General features: G+C 41.8%; 1 protein-coding gene across 5 annotated transcripts in view; it reads right to left on the bottom strand.

Moving 5' to 3' along the window:
• Nucleotides 1–27,368, bottom strand: part of LOC129866766 (UPF0606 protein KIAA1549L-like) — a 40,205-nt gene that overhangs the window by 8,899 nt on the left and 3,938 nt on the right. For 4 of the 5 annotated variants that reach the window (XM_055939625.1, XM_055939628.1, XM_055939626.1 and 1 more), the window contains exons 2-13: nucleotides 12,855–13,169; nucleotides 11,846–12,442; nucleotides 11,566–11,681; nucleotides 10,397–10,619; nucleotides 10,101–10,234; nucleotides 9,815–9,983; nucleotides 4,457–4,516; nucleotides 3,754–3,914; nucleotides 3,084–3,255; nucleotides 2,644–2,804; nucleotides 2,380–2,415; nucleotides 31–221 (exon numbers count right to left, since the gene is read on the bottom strand). In XM_055939625.1, the coding sequence (XP_055795600.1) occupies nucleotides 31–221; nucleotides 2,380–2,415; nucleotides 2,644–2,804; nucleotides 3,084–3,255; nucleotides 3,754–3,914; nucleotides 4,457–4,516; nucleotides 9,815–9,983; nucleotides 10,101–10,234; nucleotides 10,397–10,619; nucleotides 11,566–11,681; nucleotides 11,846–12,442; nucleotides 12,855–13,169 (2,335 nt within the window). The remainder of the gene's footprint in view (nucleotides 1–30; nucleotides 222–2,379; nucleotides 2,416–2,643; nucleotides 2,805–3,083; nucleotides 3,256–3,753; nucleotides 3,915–4,456; nucleotides 4,517–9,814; nucleotides 9,984–10,100; nucleotides 10,235–10,396; nucleotides 10,620–11,565; nucleotides 11,682–11,845; nucleotides 12,443–12,854; nucleotides 13,170–27,368) is intronic. The other variant, XM_055939629.1, reaches the window with a different exon arrangement.

Genomic DNA, 27,368 nt, shown 5'->3' with positions numbered 1-27,368 from the left:
TGTTTAAATTGAATTCAGTGTTCTTCTTACCCTTTGTGGATGATGTCAGCAGAAGGAGGTCTTTTAGAGGCGGTCCCATCCTGGTGCACCTTCCTGTCCAATGACAACGGGGCATCTCTCACTGGGAGGCCCAGAACCAGCGTCTCCTTGGTAACAGAGATGGTCTCCTCACCTTGCTGATGGCCCATGTGCTTCTTGGCATAGTCAAATCCCTGCACATGCTGGGACAGAGAGGGTTTAAGATGACATATGATCTATGGTAAAGTAAAGGAGTGCCTTAGGAGAATGACATTTCATTTACAGTTAAGGTAAATGAGCAAAGTTGGCTCGGTGAGCTCTGATTTCTCTCAGTCAGCGAAGAAAAGACTACTAAATGTTAAAACGAAATGTCTAATGGCACCTTTGAAGTTGGGATATATTGGAAGAAAGAAATGGACAATTAAATTGGTTTATGATTTATATTGTACCTAGGCAGTTTCTTTGTTTCACCAAATGACTCTCATTTCATGAAGCCTCTCTGCATTGCAAAACAGCGAAAGGAACAGAACGTACAGATATATTTGTTTTCAAATTCCATTTTTTTTTATACTAATTTTGGAAAACTTTAAATATGTAAATACATTTTCTTGTGCATGTGGGGATAGAACGGGAGAATACAACCTCACACAGATTTAATAATTAAAGTGTCTTGCACGGTGCCATCAATTGTATCATCACACCTGGTTGTGAGATAAATCGATACACTGTTTGTGCAGACATCTTCACCTCATCCTGAGATGAGTGATATTTCACAACAGTGAGAGTCTGGCTGAGATAGTGTATGAGACCAGCATGGCTTCATCATATTGGACATTCACAGTCAGGGGGAATGTTTCTACAGATGAACCTTGAAGGCTGAGCTCAACAGAGATACATTTCACTGGCAGGAGGCAGACCTCTCTGTCCACTTGATGCGGTTAACTTTATAAATGGCCTCCTTTCATCTTTCAACTGCCCAGTTTGATAAAGACATGGAGTTGATCTGAGACTCTGCACAAGGCTACTCTGTGATGTACTGGACAAAGATGGATTCTGTGTTTCGACTTGGGCTCCTTTGGTATACTGATGGAGAAGGAGAGGTTTGATTTTTAAAAAGCCAAGGGACTTTATGTAAAGAGACCTCATGGTAGAACCACTCGAAACAACTCAAGTATGATTGATATGGTTTTCGTTTTTCGTTGCACAAACTGTCAAAAATAAAGCCACGTGACGGACTATACCACATACCGTATTTGGAGAGCAATGAAATACGCTCACAGATTGAATGATCAACACAAAAAAACACCCATGCAGACTGAAGCCATGCCATTGATTTGCAGCTTTGTGTTGTTGTCCCACTTTGATGGATAATGATGTGCTGGGACTCGTGGATCAAGAAGTCCACTATCTCCCTAACGGGTGATGCTCTGCTTGGCGTTCTGTCGTCATTCCCAGAACGTTTGGGACACAAACACATTCCACGGCAACAGACTGCACATATGTGCAGCGTAGTGGAACCAGAGAGCTCAACTCAGCACATTTACCACTAACGTCCTTTTGTCATATCGCCACGAGCTATTCCTAAGCCAAGTAATTAGAAGAACGTGTGTCTAATTTGCGCATGCGCGCCACATCTCTGGATCAGACAGGGAAAGAGAGAGAAATCTGCAGCATCGCATGCGAATCTCCATTTTGGTACCGTTTTAAATCATTCATGTCACATTCAAAACCAACCCAGTGACATTAAATGTTTACAAACAGTATCAGAAAAAACAACAACCTTGAAGCACTGTACTCGCACATGTAAAATACAGTTGGCAAGTATGGTGCTAATTGGCCACGTTTTGGGAGAGAAGTCCTATCCAACTGTCCTATTTTTACTTGACACCAGTGTATCTCTGACCTTGTCCTACACCATAAACTGGAGCTAGCGCTTGTCTTTCCCCATCCAGAAATATGCAATGATGTTACATCTGTTCTTCTGGAGGGAGTGATTTTGGTATGACGCACAGAAATTACACTGAAATCAGCTGACTTTCTCTGCTGCTGCACGAGTGCACGTTGAGTCGGAATCTGAAAGGTTGCGGGGCAGATTTAGATATGAATCTAAATGGCACAATATTTAATCCAGTAACAAAATGACTGATCGCTTGGATTGCGCCACTGAGCCACTGGCTGGTATGAGATGAGTAGAAGCCTGGTGGATAAGAATCATTACTATGCATCGGAAGGCAACAGGGATGTATAAAATGGCCCACTGATCGTAGACGATGAGCCATGGTGAGCCCACTCCATCCCTTCCATTGATTTCCCCCAGGCACTGTCAACATGCTTTATTCACAAATAACACTCAGTCAATACCTGGTGGTGATAACTGCCCTCCCTCCGATAGGATGTCTAAACAAGAAGACAATTAAAGGGACATTTAGCCGAGGATTCATTTCCATCACATTAACCATCTGGATTCTTATTTCGTCCCCCCATCATGCTTATTGAGCACCCATCACTATCGTCACCATTGGCTATGAGAAATTGAGCGAACGCAAGACGAAGTGTTAAGACCTTCCCAGATGTGACATTTCTCTGAACTGCACATTGAGATGTTAAGAGATATGTAAAGTTCACCTTGGAGCGGGGTTTGAAGCCCCTGAAAGCATTGGTCTTGAAGATGACCCTGTTCCTCTTGCACAGGATGGCGGTGACCATGGCGACAACGACCATCACCAGGGCAACAGGCGTCAGCACAGCCATGATCCACAGATTGGCAGGCGGGACCTTTACCACAGCTGTCGGGAAACCATGGAGACAAAATAAATACACGCCTACACACACACTATCTATCAATAAGTATTTTTGTTTGCAATCATTACAAAATGATTGAGGCACACAGCTATTCAACAGGCTACGAGACAGATAGAAGTGCTTCAGCCTGAGCAAAACTAACATATACTGCAATAACTCCTGTGCATCCATCTGTTTATGACTGAAAAGCTAGTTCTGTACACTTCATGTAAGAGAATAATGTCAAGGCTGTTTGGTAAAGATGTGTAAAAAAAAAAACCTACGATCAGCTTGGAGCAGGACAAAGTAGCCCAGAGTGAGGGCCATGGTTTGGGAATCCAAGGTACTGAGGGTCTTAGCTGCAGTGGTGCCAGTTATGGGGGCACCGTTCAGTTGGGCATAGTAGGTCATTTCGGCTGAGTTCTTCGGCCCAGGGAGTCGACGAATGCCAACCATCTAGACAAGAGCAACACAATTTGGAGGATTCAGTGCTGTCATGTGGCATTGCAAAAATACAATAGCAATAACTATGTATCTGAAGGGGCAAACACTCAAAAAAGAACAGCACGCAGGGAACACACTCATGGGATGAATATGAATCAGTGGAATTCATTGTGTTTTGGTATAGATCAAATGTTTAATGTCCATAATACATCACCATGGTTTCATCAAGGGCTGTGATTAAAGCTTGCCATTAAGAAGGGAGGGTGTTAAATGGAAGAGATCAACATCCGTTAGTGAGCTCTCCCCCCCCTCATAAAACCTGATCATCTGGGACGTTACATAAAAATGTTAATCTGTGACAAAACCTAAAAGGGGACATAGAAATTACGTGAATCTTCATAAAATAGTGAAACTCTGGGGCAAGTGAACATAAAATGGGACTGAGTGGTTTATCAGTGAGTGAACATGCAGTCCCCTGTGTGTATGTGTGTGTGTGCGTGCCCGCCTCACCTGGACGGTGTAGCTCCCGACGGTGGTGGCCCTTCTAAAGCGGCTCCCCTGACTCCCCTGACGCCCAGACACCAAAAACAGCTCAGCCAGCCGCTGCTCCATTAAACTAGCAAAGCTCTGATAATTCCCTTCCAGAGAAGAGCTGTCAACATCCTGAATTACTGCAGAGCAGTGAAGTACACAGAGAGAGAAAGAGAGAGAGGTGGAGACGGGGAGGGGGACGTGAGAGGGGAGAGGGGGGAGAGAGGGTGTGCAGGGATGAGGGAGGGAGGGAAGGAGGGAAGGAGGAGAGAGGGAAAGAGAGAGAGGGGGGAGAGGTAAGAGGAGAAGAGAGGGATAGAGAGGTGGGATAGGGACAGAGGAAAGAGAGGTTTGGTCATTCCTCAATTTAAAACTTGTAAGTCATATTATAGTAGGGCTGACCTGGGCGCACTGCAGTCTCATCACGACAGTGGCAGAAAGGTATGCCATTTAGAGTCCTCTCACAAAACAGGGCCTCCTTCACACTGAGCATTTATCCGATGTGATCTCACAGAAACAGATGTCAGGAAGCTCTAAATAATGCATCGATAGGATTCGGAAGGAAAGGAGGAGCTCAAAGATGTTGGGAGAAGAAACACCACAGGCAAATGTACACAACACACAGTCGACCAAAGCACTAACTAACTAGCAGTTAGTGAAAATCAATGACAGTTTAAATTACCTGTGATCACCCAGTAGTGCTTTGTGGCAGTGGATGTGTTGAGGTTGTGGTACTCTAGTGCTGTGGAGTGAAAGGGAGAGAGAAAGAGAGAGGGAGAGGGAGAGCAGAGATGAGAGAGAGGTTACAGAGAGTAGGCTTGGGCAATATACCGTTTATACTGTATTCAAGGGGCTGCAGGGGTGCGTGCTAGGCCACTGCTTATAACAATAAGTTAAGTATAACTATAAGAAATCTAAGATGTGCCAAATAAATGATATCCAGCTCCGGAGTCCAGCTATGCATTTGGTTGGCTAACTTGAAAGCTACGTGGCTAGATACCAAGATCAAGCCTCTTGGTTACAGCAGAGACATTCAATCCCCTTCTGGATCAAGATCCCTGTTGCCTAAATAGTTTTGTGCTTAAAAAATGCATTTATGCAGTACCAGTCAAAAGTTTGGACACACCTACACACCTACTTCAAGGTTTTTTCTTAATTTTACTGTTTTCTACATCGTAGAATAATAGTGAAGACATCAAAACTATGAAATAACACGATGGAATCATGTAGTAACCAAAAAAGTGTTAAATAAAGATTTTAGACTCTGCAAAGTAGCCAACCTTTGCCTTGATGACAGCTTTGCACACTCTTGGTATTCTCTCAACCAGCTTCATGACCAATGCTTTTCCAACAGTCTTGAAGGAGTTCCCACATATGCTGAGCACTTGTTGGCTTCTTTTCCTTCACTCTGCGGTCCAACTCATCCCAAACCATCTCAATTGAGGTCAGGTGATTGTGGAGGCCAGGTCATCTGATGCAGCACTCCATCACTCTCCTTCTTGGTAAAATAGCCCTTACACAGCCTGGAGGTGTGTTGGGTCATTGTCCTGTTAAAAACAAATGACAGTCCCACTAAGCACAAACCAGATGGGAATAGTATCGCTGCAGAATGCTGTGGTAGCCATGCTGGTTAAGTGTGCCTTGAATTCTAAATAAATCACAGATAGTGTCACCAGCAAAGCAGCCCCACACCATAACACCTCCTCCACCATGCTTTCTGGTGGGAAATACACATGCGGAGATCATCCGTTCACCCACACCGCGTCTCACAAAGACATGGCGGTTGGAACCAAAAATCTCTCATTTCCACTGGTCTAATGTCCATTGCTCGTGTTTCTTGGCCCAAGCAAGTCTCTTCTTCTTATTGGTGTCCTTTAGTAGTGGTTTCTTTGCAGCAATTCAACCATGAAGGCCTGATTCACACAGTCTCCTCTGAACAGTTGTTGTTGAGATGTGTCTGTTACTTGAACTCTGAAGCATTTATTTGGGTTGCAATTTCTGAGGCTGGTGACTTTAATGAACTTATCCTCTGCAGCAGAGGTTACTCTGGGTCTTCCATTCCTGTAGTGGTTCTCATGAGAACCAGTTTCCTCATAGCGCTTGATGGTTTTTGTGATTGCACTTGAAGAAACTCAACATTTTTGAAATGTTCCGTGTTGACTGACCTTCATGTCTTAAAGTAATGATGGACTGTCATTTCTCTTTGCTTATTTGATCTGTTCTTGCCATAATATGGACTTGGTCTTTTACCATATAGTGCTATCTTCTGTATACCCCCCCCCCCCCCCCCCCCCCCACACACACACACACCTTGTCACAACACAACTGATTGGCTCAAACACATTAAAGAAGGAAAATAATTCCACAAATTAACTTTTAAGAAGGCACACCTGTTAATTGAAATGCATTCCAGGTGACTACCTCACAAAGCTGGTTGAGAGAATGCCAAGAGTGTCCAAAGCTGTCATCAAGGCAAAGGGTGACTGTTTGAAGAATCTCAAATATAAAAATATATTTTGATTTGTTTAACACTTTCTTGGTTACTACATGATTCCATGTGCTATTTTATAGTTTTGATGTCTTCACTATTACTCTGCAATGTAGAAAATAGTCCAAATAAAGAAAAACCCTTGAATGAGTAGGTGTTCTAAAACTTGTGACCAGTAGTGTATAACAAGGCAATTAGAAATGCCGGACGGGCAAATTTGTCTTACTTGATCACTACTAATCAGAATTATTCGAGTGCTCTTCTCGATCAGTTGATGGCCTGATGAATCCAAAACTATGTGAACTTTCTTCCACATCTAAATGTGATGAGTTTGTGGCATATTACAGAGATACGATAACCAACATTAGGCTGGGTATCAGTCAAGCAAGACCTGATGACAGGCTACCAAGCAAAGGCACAATGGATGTATTTGACCTGGTTGACACAGACATGCTCAGGAAAGTGATATCACAACTTCAGCCATCTACCTGCCTTCTCGATCCTATCCCCAGCACCTTCGTCCAAAATGGTTTTAATTGCATATCTGAAGAAGTGTAAGCTATTGTTAATCACTCCCTGGAGAAATTGGTGTTCAAACAGCAAAATTATTTTTAAGTGCCAGCTGTATTTAAAAAATATATATATATATATGGTTTACGTGCCAACCACAGCACATAGACAGCCTTAGTTCAAGTGATAAATGATCTTAGAGCCAACACAGGCCAAACAGCTCTCTGTCCATGTACTCTTAGGTTTAACCTCTACAGGATTGGTGTATCCCTCTCGGGACGGTTGAGCTAACGTAGGCTAATGCGATTAGCATGAGGTTGTAAGTAACAAGGACATTTCCCAGGACATGGACATATCTATGGGCAGAAAGCTTAAATTCTTGTTAATCTAACTGCACTGTCCAATTTACCGTAGCTATTACAGTGAAAGAATGCCATGCTATTGTTTGAGGAGAGTGCACAGTTATGAATTTGAAAAGTAAAAAATAAACCAATTAGGCACATTTGGGCAGTCTTGACACATACATTTTTACATAAATACAATGGTTCATTGGATCAGTCTAAAACTTTGTACATACACTGGTGCCATCTAGCGGGCAAAATCTAAATTGCGCCTGAGCTGGAATAATACATGATGGCCTTTCTCTTGCATTTCAAAGATGATGGTACAAAAAAATACAAAAAAACGCATGGTTTTTTATTTGTATTATCTTTTACCAGATCTAATGTGCTATATTCTCCAACATTCATTTCACATTTACACAAACTTCAAAGTGTTTCTTTCAAATGATATGAAGAATATGCATATTGTTGCTTCAGGTCCTGAGATTTGGGTATGTTATTTTAGGTGAAAATTGAACAAAGGGTCCGATCCTTGTGCTGCATTTGACACTATTGACCATGATGTCCTTCTGGACGGGCTGGAGAGGTGGGTTGGCCTCTCCCGTCCAGTTCTAAATGAGTTTACATAACTCTGAGAAAATACATATCAAATGTTGACGAGGTTCGATTTTGGGTCTGATACTGTTCCGTTTATATACTGTATGTTTCCCCTTGGCAGTGTTATCAGAAAGTGCAGCATTGATTTTCATAGCTACGCAGACGATACACAACTTTACATTTCTGTGTCACAAGACGACTTTAGCTCCACAGATAAATTATTATACTGTATTAGTGATTACAATACTTGGAATGCTCACAACTTCCTCCAGCTAAATCAAGGCCGAGGTACTTATTGTTGGAGCCAAAACACAGAGAGAGAATCTGGCTGTACATTTGAATTCACAGGCAATAAAGATAAAACACCAGGTAAAAAACCTAGGTGTTACTTTAGATTCTGAACAATTATTTTAGGAATGTGACTAAAATAGCTTTTTATCACCTGAGGAACATTTTCTCTCTCAGGCTGATACAGACAGACTCATCCATGCTTTTATTATAAGCAGGCTTGACTACTGTAATGCTCCCCTGTCTGGTCTACCCAAGAAAGCCATTGGTGAACTGTAAAACATACAGAATGATGCAGCGTGGGTACTGACCAAGACCAGGCGGCGAGCCCACATTAAACCGGTTTCAAGGTCTCTGCACTGGCTGTCTGTAAGTTTTAGAATTAATTTTAAGATTCTTCTATTGGTTTTTAAATCCATCCACGACTGTGCACACTAATACATGTCAGACATGCTTTTAAGTTATGTACCCAGTAGGTCCCTCAGGTCCTCTGGCACTGGCCGTTTAACTATCTTAAAACCCAGGACCAAGAGGCATGGAGAGGCAGCCTTTATTTATTACGACCCCGGTCTCTGGAATTGCCTGCCAAAGAACCTGAGGGGGGCCGAAACTGTGGGGGGGGGGGGGGGGGGGGGGGGGAATCTTAACACATCTTTTTAGCTCCCCTTTTCCTAGGGGTGCTTTTTAGTTGTTCAGTTTGTGTTATTCTTTGTGTTTTTTATATTATGCTCGTTGTGTAGCGGATATTTTAGCTTTTATTTTCATTGTTTTTATTAGTGTTTTCCTGTAAAGCACATTGGGTTGCATTCCATGTCTGAAATGTGCTGTATAAATAAAGCGTGATTTGATGGGTTCAAATACACTGAGTGTACAAAACATTAGGAACACCTTCCTACTATTGTGTTGCACCCCCTTTTGCCCTCAGAATAGCCTCAATTCGTCGGCCATGGACTCTACAAGGTGTCGAAGGCGTTCCACAGGGATGCTGGCCCATGTTGGCTCCAACGCTTCCCACAGTTGAGTCAAGTTGGCTGGATGTCCTTTGGGTGGTGGACCATTCTTGATACACACAGGAAACTGTTGAATGTGAAAAAGCCAGCAGCGTTACACTTCTTGACACACTCAGACTGGTGTGCCTGGCACCTACTACCATACCCCATTCAAAGGCACTTACATATTTTGTCTCGCCCATTCACCCTTTGAATGGTGCACATACACAATCCATGTCTCAATTGTCTCAAGTCTTAAAAATCCTTCTTTATCCTGTCTCCTCCCCTTCATCTACACTGATTGAAGTGGATTTAATAAGTTACATCAATAAGGGATCATAGCTTCCCCCTCGATTCACCTGGTCAGTCTATGTCATGGAAAGAGCAGGTGTTCCTAATGTTTTGTGTACTCAGTGTATAAATAGAATATTATTTGATCTTCCCTTCGTGCTCAAATCATCCATTTTCTGAAGAAACACCCAGAAGGTGCCGCAAATGATTGCAGGTTAGCATGAAGTGAGCTAATCAGCCTCCTCTCCACTGCACAATATTGGACCATAACGTCACCTTTGTCAATTAGTTCAACATCTAATTATCTACTTACATCTAATTATATGCTGGTATAATGAAATAAAGACACTATTCATATTTTCGTGTTCAGACCACACACTTACAAACACACAAACTCAAGCTTTCGCTGAAGGACAACGACAACACTCAGTGGAAACATGACATATTTCTGTATAAAAAATGAAGAAAACAAGAAGAAAACGCCACTGGAAACTTCTATCACGCAAACCCTTCCCATGATGCCCTGGGGCACTTACGCTCAGCGATGATGAGAGGGGGGAAGAAGAGGAAGTAGCCCACCAGCTCTGCGGTCAGCTGGTTCAGGAGACCGCTGGAGACGGTTCCGTTCAGCACCGCGTTGTCATTCTTCACCACGTAGACCAGAGACACGGCAGGAGAGCCAATCACCTGGGCGGTGCTCTGGATCTGAACAAACACAGACGAGGATGTTGAACAATATCAGACATGTCGAAGTAAATACCACACGCTAAACAGGTATGCTAATTGCGTGGGATTGAATTTGGCCCAAAGTCATTAACACACCTCCACAGAAAGCCCGTTGTAAGATTCCAGCACTTTGTCCTGAGCTTCCTCAAATGCATTCTCCAGCCGTTGTTCCATCATTTGAACAAAACTGCAGGAGTTGACGTTGTCTTCTGGCCCGACGAACCTGAGAACTAAAACAAAACGCAGAGCAACAATCAATATACAAGTAGAGTACATTCAGTTACAGTACATAAGAGCGGAGTACTACATTTTCTACAATCATGGTCACATCATTCAGCAGTGTTACTGCGTTGGATGTGTTGTTGTGGAGTGTTGTCCCTATTGGGCCTCACCTGTTTTGAGCTGCAGATGGACACTGAGGCTGGAGGCCCAGGGGGCTACAGGGAGCAGAACAGCCTTCACCAGAGGACTGTGCTGCCGGATGTCTGCCAGCACTTTGTCAAAGCCATAGGCATTCATTGTCTCCACCACCACAGATGCTATGTAGACCGTTTTCCCACTGGCTACATAGTACCCAAGAGTGACATTATGAGGGCTGCAGAGGTCACGTTCAACCTGAGAAGAGAAAACGTGTTGTTTATATCTTGATCGCTATCGCTAACACCCAACACAATTGCAGTGGGTCAAGACTAGTGTTTCTAGCCCTATGTACTACCACTCACTCCTCTCCAGTCTCCACCAGTATGTGTTAGCTAGCTATCCCCGGACACATAACTATGCTGATCACTTCCGGGCTCAGTAATAATACATGGGTTCTGATGGGGAGAGAAGAGGACTGGGATAGAGTAGCAACCACTGAATTACACCTCAGACAGACAGACAGACAGACAGACAGACAGACAGACAGACAGACAGACAGACAGACAGGTAGGTAGGTAGGTAGGTAGGTAGGTAGGTAGGTAGGTAGGTAGGTAGGAAATCAATGGACTTAAACTGAGTCAGCCATCAGAGAGAGAGAGAGAGAGAGAGAGAGAGAGAGAGAGAACTGAGAGTAAAATAGAAAGACAGTAACACAGAGAACAAGAGAACTGAATAACGGACATGTCTGAAGAGGAGCTGGTAATAATAGGTTTTAGTCATTCAGCTAGTAGGGTCAATAAAGAGCTATTCTCTTCACATACTGTTAACAGCCTCTATAAAGCAAAGCCTATTCACCATTCAAGATGCCATTTATCATCATATTGAAATCCTTTCACCGTTAGTCACTTCAGTCTCCTCCTCTATCAAAGTGAGAGATTGTACCCCATGAATAGTATGGCTAAGAGGGGTGCCAGAATAAGTAAATACACTCACTATAGTTCCTAGAGCTATATTAGTTACTCTGGCCATCTAGAGTAACTAATATGAAATCCTTGTCCAACAAGGTGAACATGGACTATCAACATTTAAACAGGACTACGGCACTGTATTCTGTATTTGATGTAGTCGATTTTCTTCTCCAGTTACACTACAGCAGTAACAACATCCGAACACAGAGAGTAGAGTGCAGAATAACACGGACCTGGACATAAACATTGGTGTCATTGAAGGCCCTCTGTAGGGCATGGGTGAGTCCTTTAGACAGATTCTGCCTCGTCATGATATCAAGCCTGTTCCTCCACAGCTGCATGGACAAAACTTTGGAGGAAAACAAACAGTTATATATATTTTTATGAAGGTTTCATTAGGGATGTAATCATACGGTGGCATCTCAAATCTTGTTTGATTTATTTGGCGAAACAGAGTACACTAACGAAAGGTTTTCAAACTGAGCTGCTGTTGATTGAGAGCCCATACTGTACCTGTTTTGACCCAGGTCTTCTCAGTGATGTTACATGGTAGATGCTCCCCTTCAGGACTGGTGGGGGGAGGTTCAGTTGTGGTCAGTCCAGGGGTTGTTCCTTTGGTGGTGGTGGGGATGGTCAAAGTGGTAGTCGGTGCATTTGTAGTTGTAGTGGGAACGGTTGTGGTTGTGGTCGTGGTTTGGTCAGTTGTGGTTGCCATCACTGTGGTCTCTTGGAGGGTGGTCACTTCCTGTGTGGTCGTAGTGGTCCAGGTTGTGGTTGTAACAGCCTCTGTGGTCGAAGCTGTGATGGTCTGGGGTGTCACAGTTGTGGTGGTCACGGTCAGGGGCGTGACGGTCGTGGTGGTCACAGTTGTGAGCTGTAGACTGTCATTGGTCACAGAGTCTGGTGTTGGGTTGGTGTGTGCTGCTGTGGTGGATGGTGTAGTGGTGTTGGTGTCAGCCCTTGCGGGTGTAGTGGTGTTCCATGTGTGAGTGGAGAAAGGACTAGTCACATTGTCTGGGAGGATGGCGTCGCTCTCCCCCAATGTGGCCAGAGAGGACACTGGGACTGTAGGTAAATCTGGGTTCGCAGGCAAACTGCTGTCTCCCTCCTCTGCAATGAAAGAAGGAGCAGCGTTTAAATGATGCAAAAATCGGTTCATATCAGGTCATTCATGTCAGGTGAAAAATGTCCCGTTTGGATGATGTCCCATAATGTAAGGATGAGGTCAGACCTGGAGAGGCAGCATGATGGAGGGGATGGAGCAGGGTAATGTGGGACTGAGCTGGACCAAAAGAAAATGGGATTTTGAGGGAATGAAGGTGCAGAGCATAATGATGATGACGATGATAATGATGAGGATGATGATGATGACGACAACGATGATGACAAGAAACCAAAGTCTCTCTGTGTGTAGAGACACTAACAACAGTCATGAGGCTGTATGTACGTACATAACATTACGATTGTTTTTTTTCCTTCTACAACAAGATGGGGTTGATTATTGTTTGAAGACGTGTCCTACCTGGGCTGGTGTTTGAGGTGCTGTTGGTTACAGGGGCTAAAGACAAAGGGTCTGTTGTTCCTGCTGTTTGATTGTCACTGTTGATGGCTGAGGAGGAGGCTAAGGAGGAGGCATTAGCTAGCACTGACGGTTGCACAGGCTGCTCTCTGGTGCTTTCTGCTGTCACCCCTGATGAGTCTGTTGGGTCCGTGGGTATGGCTGGAGGGGCCCGGGGCCCGTCCTCCACTGGCGTTGCCCTGGCAGAGAGGTTAGAGGGTACGGCTGGGTCCTGAGGCAGAGCCGCATGCCTTGATGACTCGTTGTAGTGCCCTTCATCTGGAAAACGAGGAGAGATGGGACATAAACAGCAACTGAAAGCATGTAGATGTAGCATGGAAATGTAGAAAGAACACATTCTATATGGTCACCTCTCTCCCTCACACGCGCACATGCACACACGCGCACATGCACACACACACACACACAGCGCATGCATTCAGGCACGGATAGAGGTTTACCTGTGCCTGAGCACCTGCCCCTTTGCCCTCTCACTCTCTTTTGGGTATTGGTATCATTATTAATTTTTGTATACAGTTTATGTCGTTGGCCCCAAATCGCTGTGATGTCGTGAAGTTCACCACCCCCCCACCCCTAACCCATCTGTTGGTCTGCCCTGTGCCTGTACGGAGCTCACGTGTGCCCGTTTGTGCCTTTTCCCAGTCTGCCCTGCAGGGTACAGAGGTTGCGTGTGCCCAGTATCCAAACATGCATGGCTTGAGAATTGACCGGTCGAGTGTGTGTAGCAAGCTATTTAGTTTAAATATCAACAGTAGGCTACTACCACAGCAGCATAACACTTGATTTAGGCTACATCATCATCAATATTCCGTCTGGTTGGCCTACACACAGCAGCAATTCATCATTTATTTCCTTATTGAAATAAGCTGTGGGAAAGGTGCTGGAGGTACTGCAACCCCCTGATGAATTTAAATACATTTGCCAAAGTTATAGAATTAACTGCCGTATGTTCAAATGTAAATTAAATCATTCAGAACAGCCTACTACACCATGAGTAGGCTTATAACATAGACACAGAGGAGCCATAGCTTCTTTAAAAAAATGGCCTACCTGTGGATTGTATGTAGCCCAATAAGAAGGCATAGCCTCGGCTTGCAGTCGGGAACACGCGACAAATCTATCAGTGAACAGCATGCAGACAAAACAGGCCTTTCACTACATTTCTGGAAATGGCTCCTACATAAAAGAGAAGACTATAATCTGTCTGCTGTATGCTACCAAAATATTCTCTTAACATCCAAATAGGCCCATTGAGCAAACATTGTTTTTCAAAGCAAAACAAGAGAGAGATAGGCTTTTAGCACGAGTGCATCAGCCATCAGAGAGTGAGCTGCGCAACGTTAGGTATTTTAGTGAAACTGGAAAGCTTTTTTTAGGACTCCTCATATTCAGACACCTAGGCGTAGGCTAATCTATTGATGGATTCAAAATGAGATCCTTTTGATTGATCGCAGATTCTCAGTGTCGAAGTAGCCTGTCGTGATCATTTGTGAGGTTTTGAAAAAATATTCTGTGAGGTATTGAAAAAATATTCTGTGAGGTATTGAAAAGATATTCTGTGAGGTATTAAAAAAGATTCTGTGAGGTATTGAAAAAAGATTCTGTGAGGTATTAAAACAGATTCTGTGAGGTATTGAAAAACGATTCTGTGAGGTATTAAAAACGATTCCGTGAGGTATTAAAACAGATTCTGTGAGGTATTGAAAAAAGATTCTGTGAGGTATTAAAACAGATTCTGTGAGGTATTGAAAAACGATTCTGTGAGGTATTAAAAACGATTCCGTGAGGTATTAAAACAGATTCTGTGAGGTATTGAAAAAAGATTCTGTGAGGTATTAAAAAAGATTCTGTGAGGTATTGAAAAAAGATTCTGTGAGGTATTGAAAAATGGTTCTGTGAGGTATTAAAAAAGATTCTGTGAGGTATTGAAAAACGATTCTGTGAGGTATTAAAAAATATTCTGTGAGGTATTGAAAAACGATTCTGTGAGGTATTAAAAAAGAGGCTCACAGATAGTTTAACCACCATACACTCAAATTCCACACAAGCCACTAGCCAGCCAGCCAGCCATAAATCATGAGTTAGAAGGTTATGAATATTAGGATGTATCATAAAATTATTATTAAAGAGCACTGAAGCTAAATCGCAATCAGTAAAACAAATATTTAACGAGCCAACTAGCAGATTTACATCAATCATCAACAATTTTGAACACCTGCCCCCTGAAAGGTCTGTGCACGGCCCTGCATGCAGTGACGTGGGCTGGTGTAGATAAAATGGCAGGGCTGAATTCTTGTCCCAGTCCACCCCTGGCTTCACTGACATACAAGGACTGTTTCCAATAGACCATTCCCTTAATGTCAATCAGAACTTAACCAGAAGGTGGTTACCATGTTCTTAGAATATTTAACATTAATGTTCCTGTCACGTTTCTTGGAAACATTGCAAAAGCATACCTGCATCTAGTTTTTCATGGGTTAGGAGAATATTCCATCAACGTCCCACCAAACATACACAGTACATGGGTTTCAGGGTTTTTCTTTCTTTTTTACTATTTTCTACATTGTAGAATAATAGTGAAGACATCAACACCATGAAATAACACATGTGGAATCATGTGGTAACCAAAATAGTGTTAAACAAATGAAAATATATTGTATATTTTATATTCTTCAAAGTAGCCACCCTTGCCTTGATGACAGCTTTGCACACTCTTCGCATTCTCTCAACCAACTTCATGAGGTAGTCAACTGGAATGCATTTCAATTAACAGTTGTGCCTTGTTAAAAGTTCATTTGTGGAATTGATTTCCTTCATAATGCGTTTGAGTCAATCAGTTGTGTTGTGAAAAGGTAGGGGTGGTATACAGAAGACAGCCACTACTAAAGGACACCAATAAGAAGAAGAGACTTGCTTGGGCCAAGAAACATGAGCAATGGACATTAGACCGGTGGAAATCTGTCCAAATGTGAGATATTTGGTTCCAACCGCCATGTCTTTGTGAAACACAGAGTAGGTGAACGGATGACCTCCTCATGTGTGGTTCCCACCGTGAAGCATGGAGGAAGAAGTGTGATGGTGTGGGGGTGCTTTGCTGGTGACACTGATTTGTTAAGAATTTGTTCAGTGGGATAAGTTGGACCGCAGAGTGAAGGAAAAGCAGCCAACAAGTTCTCAGCACATGTGGGAACTCCTTCAAGACTGTTGGAAAAGCATTCTAGGTGAAGCTGGTTGAGAAAATGCCAAGAGTGTGCAAAGCTGTCATCAAGGCAAAGGGTGGCTACTTTGAAGAATTTAAAATATTAACTACATGATTCCAAATGTGTTATTTCATAGTTTTGATGTCTTTACTATTAAAATAGTCAAAATAAAGAAAAACCCTTGAATGAGCAGGTGTGTCCAAACTTTTGACTGGTACTGTATATACTGTATATATTTTAGTTTTATGTACAAGGGTCTTAACATTCAAAATCAAATAGCTAAATTGTCCATTTTATGACCCTCTTAAAACAATTCCATATGTTAGCTAGGTTTTGCTTCTGGGCAGGCCGAACAAGCACATGACCTAGAGATATCCCTTATTGGGACAGTGGTTAAGGTGTTTGTCATTGGCGCTGGTGGCCTGGGTTTGAGACCTGCTAGGGGAGTCACACTACTCTCACATTCTTAGCAACATACGTTAATATCATTACTTGGCAACATTTGCAACACCCTCATCTGATCTAATTAAAATCAGTTCCTCATTGAAAGATGAGAATCTGTAGAATTCTACTTTCAGCACAAATAATATCCACTATCTCTCATAAATGATGAGTATTTATTCATTCTGAATAGCTGAGCATCTCTCCATCGTCTTCTTGAAATGCACTTTGAAGTAAATCTCAGCTCTCCTAAAAGTACACTCAAGAAAAACTGTTTTATTGATTATAGTGATTCAGGAGTAACATTAAGACCGGGTAAAATGCCCCACCAACATTTAGACCACTACACAGAAATGTTCCTGCAATGTTCCCATGAAACGTGTCTACAACATTAATATCTTATATTCTGAGAACATGTTAACCATGTACTGTGTATGTTTGGTGGGACGTTGATAGAATATTATCCTAACCCTCAGAAAACTGGACACAGGAATGTTCTTGCAGCATACAATGAAATGTGTCTCGAATATAAAAATAGGATATTCTGAGAACATGGCAACCACGTTCTATTTGATATTTAGGGAACGTTGTCCTAACTCTAATTCCAAAACATGCAAAATAGCTTCTCAGGAGAGTTTTACTTACATACATAGAATGTTCACCTAACTAACTGAGAACTGGACACTTAAACATCTAACAATACAAAAACATTCTCTCCCTCCCTAGAATTGTGAGCTGGGAAGGTAGGAACACATTCATTCTCCATTTGACTCATCAATCCCAGAGGCCTGATGATGACATCCTGACTGTCCCCCTTATGTTTCTCATCAACATCATCTCACTCCATAACTACATCTTGAAAGCATGAAATATTGTTCTCCAAAACGCAGCCTGGCCGTGCCCCCTGTCAACAACATGAGTGGCACGGGGAGAAACCGACTTCAAACTATGGAGCCGAACATTTGAGGATACAAACACTTCTTAGTCATCCAGGAGCAGTATTATGAAACCGTGACGGAGGACAAATAATCTTAATAAGTAGGTCACTTATGTTTTGTTCAGGATAAGCATAGGGAATTAATTTAGATGCTCTCAAGTACACATCTGGGGCACACATAAGCAGCTGCCGTGATTTAAAAAACATATAATCTCAACCTACGAGGGAAAGCTAGTGCGTTGAATCTGTGCTGATACGGTGGTGGTGTTCTCAAAGACATCTTTCCTCAGTGAACGATGAGGAATGGGCAGCTAGCAGGGTTTATTGCCTCCTATAAGGGAGACGATTAAATACTGGCAAACCTCCAGAGCGCATTTGTACTTCCATACTGAGCACATGCTTCCCCCACACTCTAAATCTATTCATCGGAGGATTGTTTAATTAAAAGGAAGGATTTCCGAACCAGGCTGGCTTTGTACAGTACAACCAGGCCTGTGCTTACATCCCCAGGATGCAAGCCCACTGTCTTCCATTAACACTACCTACTGGACTGTTCATCTCAAACAATGAGTCTAGCAGGAACTAACCGTGCTTAATCCTACAAAAAGCTCAGATGAACCAATCATTTAAAGCTCTACATGAATATATATATGACAACGAGTTTGTACGTTCTTTATAGCAAACATGACCATTAGATATTTATCCTAAAAGACCCTATAGCCTCAGCAGTGAGAGTGTGACAGTATTTGGTGTCTTCAAGACAGGACAGACTGAAGACCTCTCCTGTATCTATCCTATCCCCCCACAGAAAGCCACCTGCTCTAACAGGGTGCAACATAAGGGCCCTCCCTCAGAAGCACTGAGAGATCACTGAGAGGCTGAGCCATGGCAGTAGACACCAAAGCTCCTCCATTGGGCTCCTATGACAACACATGGCAGCTCCAGCCGTCCTGGGATTCATGAAGAACCTCTGCCCATTCAAAACAGTGAGCCGTTGGGGCAGGAAAGAGGGAAGCATGGAGAAACACAGTGCACCACCATCCAAGGCACAGGTGGTGAGGAGGGGGCCTTTGGGAAGTGTCCAACTGAAATTAAACCCATTGCGACAGTGTGGTGTGCTTTCCATGGAGTGACACCTTTCCAACAGGATGTACAGATACACAGTTCCTGAAACTATTCATAGTGTCCATCTGTCTCTCTGGGTTGAATATTGGATCTGGAGTGTAAGTTACACTTCTACAGTACTTTTCAGGAAGACTACAGGACCCAAATACAACAATTAACCTTGAAAAGGATGATTAGAGCAATTTATTCCACAAGCAAAACACAGGAAATGTGAATATGAAAAATACAAAAATAGATATCACATTTTATTGTACTTAGCAAAACTGCACGAACCTAAGACTCCCTAAGCTATGTTTTATCACAGCTACAGTGGCAACAAAAAGTACACTACCGGTCCAAAATTTTAGAACACCTTCACATTGAACACATTCAAGGGTTTTTATTTTTACTAATTTCTATATTGTGGAATAATAGTGAAGACATCAAAACTATGAAATTACACATATGGAATCATGTAGTAACCAAAAAACGTGTTAAACAAATCAAAATATATTTTATATTTGAGATTCTTCAAATAGCCACCCTTTACCTTGATGACAGCTTTGCACACTCTTGGCATTCTCTCAACCAGCTTCATGAGGTACTCACCTGGAATGCATTTCAATTAACAGGTGGGCCTTGATAAAAGATCATTTGTGGAATTTCTTTCCTTCTTAATGCTTTTGAGCCAATCAGTTGTGTTGTGAGAAGGTAGGTGGGGTATACAGAAGATAGCACTATTTGGTAAAAGACCAAGCACATATTATGGCAAGAACAGCGCAAAAAAGAAAGAGAAACGACAGTCCATCATCACTTTAAGACATGAAGGGCAGTCAATATGGAACATTTCAAGAACTTTTCAAGTTTCTTCAAGTGTCGTCGCAAAAACCATCAAGCACTATGATGAAATTGGCTCTCATGAAGACCACCATAGGAATCGTAGACCCAGAGTTGCCTCTGCTGCAGAGAATAAGTTCATTAAAGTTACCAGCCTCAGAAACCTCCCTACTCTTCTACATTTGCACACACCGTACATAGATTTTTCTATTTTTCTTTTCGATTGTGTTATTGACTGTACGTTTGTTTCTGTGTAACTCTATGATGTTGTTTTTGTCGCACTGCTTTGCTTTATCTTGGCCAGGTCGCAGTTGTGAATGAGAACTTGTTCTCAACTGGCCTACCTGGTTAAATAAAGGTGAAATAAAAATAAATAAAACAAAAGAAATTGCAACCCAAATAAATGCTTCAGAGTTCAAGTAACAGACACATCTCAACAACAACTGTTCAGAGGAGACTGTGTGAATCAGGCCTTCATGGTTGAATTGCTGCAAAGAAACAACTACTAAAGAACACCAATAAGAAGAAGATACTTGCTTGGGCCAAGAAACACGAGCAATGGACATTAGACCGGTGGAAATTTGTCTTTGGTCTGGAGTCCAAATTTGAGAGACACGGTGAGACACAGTGTGGGTGAATGGATGATCTCCACATGTGTGAGTCCCATCGTAAACATGGAGGTGGAGGGGTGCTTTGCTGATGACACTGTTTGTGATTTATTTAGAATTCAAGGCACACTTAACCAGCATGGCTACCACAGCATTCTGCAGCGATACGCCATCGCATCTGGTCATCAAATCAAATCATATGTACTTATATACTTATATTTCTCCATGCAAAGTTGTCATAAAGGCAAAGGTTGGCTATTTGAAGAATCTCAAATATAAAATATATGTTGATCTGTTTAACACTTTTTTGGTTACTACATGATTCCATATGTGTAATTTCATAGTTTTGATGTCTTCACTATTATTCTACAATGTAGAAAATTATACAAATAAAGAAAAACCCTTGAATGGGTAGGTGTTCTAAAACTTTTGACCGGTAGTGTATATGAATGTGTGCAGAAATTTGATCTTTATCTAATTCACAACAATAGACAAACACAGTGAGCTTAAACTAATAACACACAACTTATTGTCTTTTTCTTGTCTATATTGAATACACAATTTAAACATTCACAGTGTAGGTTGGGGAAAGTATTTGAGCCCCTAGGCTAACGACTTCTCCAAAAGCTAATTGGAGTCAGGAGTCAGCTAACCTGGAGTCCAATCACTGAGACGGGATTGGAGATGTTGGTTAGAGCTGCCCTGCCCTAAAATACTCACAAAATTAGAGTTTGCTATTCACAAGAAAAATTGCCTGATAGAAACCATGCCTCTAACAAAAGAGATCTCAGGAGACCTAAGATTAAGAATTGTTGACTTACATAAAGCTGGAAAGGTTTACACAACTATCTCTAAAAGCCTTGATCTTCATCAGTCCACGGTAAGACAAATTGTCTATAAATGGAGAAAGTTCAGCACTGTTGCTACTCTCCCTAGGAGTGGCCGTCCTGCAAAGATGACTGCAAGAGCATAGCGCAGAATGCTCAATGAGGTTAAGAAGAATCATTGAGTGTCAGCTAAAGACTTCTGGAAATCTCTGGAACATGCTAACATCTCTGTTGACGAGTCTACGATACATAAAACACTAAACAAGACTGGTGTTCATGGGAGAACACCACGGAAGAAGCCATTGCTGTCCAAATAAACCATTGCTGCACGTCTGAAGTTTGCAAAAGTGCACCTGGGTATTCCACAGAGCTACTGGCAAAATACAGTTGAATTGTTTGAAAGGAACACACAACACTATGTGTGGAGAAAAAAAGGCACAGCACACCAACATCAAAACCTCATCCCAACTGTAAAGTAAAGTGGAAGGGAGCATCATGGTTTGGGGCTGCTTTGCTGTTATTAGTTTAAGCAGACTGTGTTTGTCTATTGTTGTGACCTAGATGAAGATCAGATAAAATTCTATGACCAATTTATGCAGAAATCCAGGTATTTCCAAAGGGTTCACATACTTTTTCTTGCCACTGTATGTCAGCTCACTTGAAGATAAGGCAGATAAGAAAAGGGAATCATCAAGTATGGACAGAGTGCGTTCAGCATGCAGTGACAGCAGGGCTTGCAGATTTGAGCTCTAAGCGATATGAAAGTTCAGCTGATATATCACTGTTTTGTTTGTCAAACACAACAGAATATGGCACCTATTTACCCTGAGTGGTACTGCACAGACACCTGCTGAGCATGGTCACACTGCAGCTCAGCATGCATCTTCAGTCACAGCATAGCAACAACATTGCCTTTTAAAGATGGGGAGGTGGGGAGAGGTCTAGACGCAATAAAGAGATGCTCTGCTTTTTTGACACCACACTCAAAAAGCAAGTTCTGCAGGCTCTAGTTTAGTCTAATCTTGATTATTGTCCAGTCGTGTGGTCCAGTGTGGCAAGGAAAGACCTACCGTAGTTAAGCTGCAGCTGGCCCAGAACAGAGCGGCACGTTAATCAGAGGGCTGATATAAATGCTATGCATGCCAGTCTCTCTTGGCTAAGAGTTGAGAAGTGACTGACTGCATCACTTCTTTTATTAAGAAACATTAAGGTGTTGAAAATCCCAAATTGTTTGCCTAGTCAACTTACACACAGCTCTGACACACACACTTATGCCACCAGACATGCCACCAGGGGTCTTTTCATAGTCCCCAAATCCAGAACAAATTCATGAAAACGTACAGTATTATATAGAGCCCTTTATTGCATGGAACTTCCTTCCATCTCATATTGCTCAGATAAACAGCAAACCTGGTTTCAAAAAACAGATGAAGCAACACCTCGCGGCACAACGCCTCTATTTGACCTAGATAGTTTGTGTGTATGTATTGATATGTAGGCTATGTGTAGCTTTAAAAAATACTTATGTAGTTCTGTCCTTGAGCCGTTCTTGTCTATTGATGTTCTGTATTATGTCATTCTGTATTATGTTTCATGTTTGGTGTGGACCCCAGGAAGGTTAGCTGCTGCTTTTGCAACAGCTAATGAGGATCCTAATAAAACACCAAATACCAAAAGGCTGTTGTTCCATCTGAGTCAATGGAATTCTATTCACAGTAATTCAATAGTATTGTTACTAGTAGTCATTAAATATTACTAATCAGTAGAATCAAAGCAAACAACCTAGGCTACTGTAATTGCATGCACACACAACAAATCGTAAGCTAGTGCCACTGTCTCCCAGGTAAGACATTACCATAAATGACGACCTGAAGATAGATATTTTTGTTCTCCATTTCACACTTGAAAGAAAACGCACACCAATTATTCTTATGATAGGAGCAAGGTATTAAGTTATGACAGTAAACCCTACAGCACACTAACTCATGGAAATGCCAACCTAAAGTAAAATCAGAGCCTGAGTTTTGCACAGCTTATGATTAAGGAGAGTATTAAACTTTTTTTCGAAAGTTGAAAAAAAGCCAATGATGTGATGTTGTGACAGTGACAGTGCTGCACACACGCTGCTAAAGACAGCTGTAAAAAAAGATTCAGCTGCAGAATAAACTAAGTGCCAAATTCTGTTTGATCTCTTGTTGGAGCCCAGGCCCTGTGTGTATGACCCATATTGCAGTGATCACACTCCTGGGTCCTGGGAGAATATGATGGACATACTCTGGCTCTTCAGTTATCACACACTTAAAGCCACAGTCTGCAATATATGCTACTGCCTGCAATATTTCCCAAACAATTAATGATTGATTAAAGTGGCCAGTGATTTCATAGACTTGAAATCACTGGCCACTTTAATAATGTTTACACATTTTGCATTACTCATCTCATGTGTCTATACTCTATTCTATTCTACTGTATTTTAGTCTATGCCGTTCTGCCATTGCTCGTACAAATATTCATATACGCTTAATTCCATTCCTTTACTTTAGATTTGTGTGTATTGTGGGCATTGTTGTGAAATTGTTAGTCATTACTTGTTAGATATTACTGCTCTGTTGGTGCTAGAAACACAAGTATTTCACTACACCCACAATAACATCTGCTAAACATGTGTATGTGACCAATAAAATTTGATTTGATTTGATACGGTGCCCTCAGCAAGTATTCATACACCTTGACTTATTACACATTTTGTTGTGTTACAGCCTGAATTCAAATGGATTAAATGTTTTTTTCTCTCATCCATCTACACACAATCCCTCAAAATGACAAAGTGAAAACATGTTTTTAGAAATGTAAAGCTGTGAGTCTTTCTGGGTAAGTCTCTAAGAGCTTTCCACACCTGGATTGTGCATCATTTGCCCATTATTCTTTCAAAAATTCTTCAAGCTGTGTCAAATTGGTTGTTGATCATCGCCACGCAACTATTTTCAGGTCTAGCTATATAGTTTGTAGATTTACTGTAAATATAAACTGTAACTCAGCCACTCAGGAACATTCACTGTCTTCTTGGTAAGCAACCACTGTAGATTTGGCTTTGTGTTTTTAGGTTATTGTCCTATTTAAAGTTTAATTAATTTCCCAGTGTCTGGTGGAAAGCAGACTGAACCAGGTTTTCTTCTAGGACTTTGACTGTGCTTAGCTCCATTCCGTTTAGTTTTTACTCTGAAAAATTCCTTGGTCCTTAACGATTGATTACAAGCTTACCCATAACATAATGCAGCCACCACTATGCTTGAAAATAAAATATGGAGAATGATACTCAGTAATGTGTTGTATTGGATTTACTCCAAACATAACGCTTTGTGCTTTGTGTTCAGGACAAAACATTTTTTTTTTTCAGTATTACTTTAGTTCCTTGTTGCAACCAGGATGCATGTTTTGGAACATTTTTATTCTGTACAGGCTTCCTTCTTTTCCATCTGTCAATTAGGTTAGTATTGTGGAGTAATTACAATGTTGTTGATCCATTCTCAGTTTTCAGCCATTAAACTCTGTAACTGTTTTAAAGTCACCATTGGCATCATGGTTAAATCCCTGTGGGGTATCTTTCCCCCTCGGCAACTGAGTTAGGAAGGACGCCTGTATTTGTGTAGTGACAGGGTGTATTGATACACCATTCAAAGTTAAATTAATAACATTAATAACTTCACCATGCTCAAAGGGATATTCAATGTCTGCTTTTTATTTTTTACCCATCTACCGATAGGTGCCCAACCTTGCGAGGCATTGAAAATTGTGTTTAGGCCAGTGACAAAAAAATCGAAATTGAATCAATTTAAAATTCAGGCTGTGACAAAAATACCCATAGATTCTTGAAGAATATAAGTTATAAGATTTAGCTTAGTACAACTGTGTTATAACACAAGATCGCAAAAAACAACAACGAATAAGCCTACTTGTTAAACTTCCAACCAAAAACTAAAATGATTTGGTGTTAAAGAGCCTGGAAATGTATTTCATTGGAGGAATAAACAAGGTAACTAGCACATTGCACACACATGAAGAATGCTTTCTAAATGTGATAAACAAAACTAGGTTGTTATGTCAATGATGCAGATGGATAGCAGCTCATCTGTGTAGGCATTACATGGTCCCATGTGACTAGACAAGACAATCATGTGACCATTTCCGGCTTGGGGTATGTCAAGGCAGTCTAGCAAAAACAGAGTGAGACATTCTGAGCCACGACAATTTTAAAATTGGTCACGTAAGGACATACTGAGAGAGTGGAAATTATGCAGTTGACAATCTGGCCATATGGTGATCAGGCAGGCAGCAATGAAGAATCCACTAAGTGAGCTGCACTGAGGAGAGAGGCTCCTTTGACTTTTTCTACTGCGTGCCTTTGATTTGGAGGGGACACTGCTGGGAGAGCTCTAGTCAAGCACTGTAGCTCATGAAAAGCAACACAGAAGGGGACACAGCAAACAGCATTACAGTACATCGCCCTAAATCCACCTTGGCAAACAAACATATCCTGATCCTGCCACATTGGCTTTCTACAACAAACCTGATGGCTTGCGGGACAGTGATAATGAATGGCGACAAAGATGGATGGAGCATGGATTTCAGCAGGCCTGGTTCGTTTTTGTATTCTGAATCGGGCTCAGTCTAGCTCTGCAGCCTTCTCCTTTGGTTAGCATCACAGCAGCCAGGGACTGAAATATTGAGAGCTTTCTAAGCTCCTGCAAGGGAGAGCATGTGAGATTCCTTCACCTCAGTGCATCCTGAGAAACACATGCTTCAAGCTTCAAGTCCCAGGGATGCAGCAGGCAATCACAACCCTATTAAAAGTGAATGAGTGTCTTGCTCCTCCAGTACGACCCTGCAAAAGAGCAGCGAGAATTTTCTTTATCATAGCTGAGGAGTCGAAACCGACCTCAGGGTACCAGAAGTAAGACATAGACACTGGGAAAGTTAGTTTCACTCTGCATTAGTTCTTGTTGAATTGTTCTTTGTAGCCTACTGATCCTCAGACAGACAATACCATGTCCACGTGAGTAAGACTCAATCATAAATATAAGACCAACACTAAAGACAATCCACTTCATTTCCAAATACTATCAGAAGCAACGTACGGCCTTTAGACAAAACAAGATACTGACATGATTGGTGTGATTGGTGCAAACACATTACTGATCATACAAAAATAAAATATTTTCATAAAAAAATAGATGTAATTTATACAATTCAATACAACATGCCTGTTTTAAAACTGACTTGCTTGCCTTCTATAAGACCAATTTGTATATTATGAATATTTTTTCAGTCCGGATATTTTTTTTAAAGGTGTTAAAAACATTTCTTATAGCTTCTCTCAAATTCAGATATCGTGTGAGGAATTCACAGTTATTTCACTACAGTATGATCTACTGACAGAACTGGCACTGAGGGTAGAGCGAAATTAGAAAAGTAAGCCACCTGAACTTTTGTAGCTAAGTGACAAACGCACGCACGCACGCACGCACGCGAACGCGCACGCGCACACGCACACACACACACACACACACACACACACACACAGTACACTGGCAGGCATGTACACAAACCATATTTTTGATTATGAATTCCTATTGACTTAAATGGCCAAACACAGACAGTAAATCATAAAAGCCCATAGCAGCAGCCTATCCCAGGGAAGCAGAAGCACTTCAATTGATAAGACTTTTAACATGAAAGTATGCATTGATTTTTCATAACAAATGCCAAAACTGCTGCAGGACCACATGACGCCACTTGTCCAATGAGGAACCACTAGCCATGCTTTGCCCTTTCTTGTCCCCTACCCTGGCTCAATACATAATAATATAAGCCATTTAGCAGACACTTCTATCCAAAGCGACTTACAGTCATGCGTGCATACATTTTACATACAAGTGGTCCTGGGAATTGAACCCACTACCCTGGCGTTACAAGCGCCATGCTCTACCAAATGAGCTACAAAGGACCCTGATTCATAACCTACTGTAGTGGGAGACTTGCAGGTACATATGGTGTGAGCATTAGACGCGATTTCATCATTGTTTCTGGGAATCAGAAGCATTAACCTAACAGAGGCCACCACATGATCCCCTGACTTTCCAACCCCTCTTAGGAAACACATTTGTTAAATGGCTCTGATTCCATTGCATATAGTATTCATTAGAAGGCCAGGACTCAGTTGGCTGTCCTTTCCCGTTACAAAATAGACACAGTCATACAACACACAGTGAGAAGGATCTTTGCAGCTCTCCGCCAGTTGAGGATACAGCAAGTGGGTTCTAAACGGACGTTAAAGTTGTAGGGAATAATATTTCTAAGATTCCAAACTCATTGGGGTTGTGCCAACCAGGTTTCATTCGCTTTACCTTCAGGGTCTACAGCACAAGAAAATGTACATGCAAATTCCAAATACCTTTACAGCCATATATTTAAGCTGTGCCAAATAAATAACGACACAGGGCTTC

The sequence above is a fragment of the Salvelinus fontinalis genome, chromosome 12 (assembly GCF_029448725.1).
Source record: "Salvelinus fontinalis isolate EN_2023a chromosome 12, ASM2944872v1, whole genome shotgun sequence".
Classification (NCBI taxonomy): domain Eukaryota; kingdom Metazoa; phylum Chordata; class Actinopteri; order Salmoniformes; family Salmonidae; genus Salvelinus; species Salvelinus fontinalis.
This window is presented reverse-complemented; position numbering and strand designations above follow the sequence as displayed.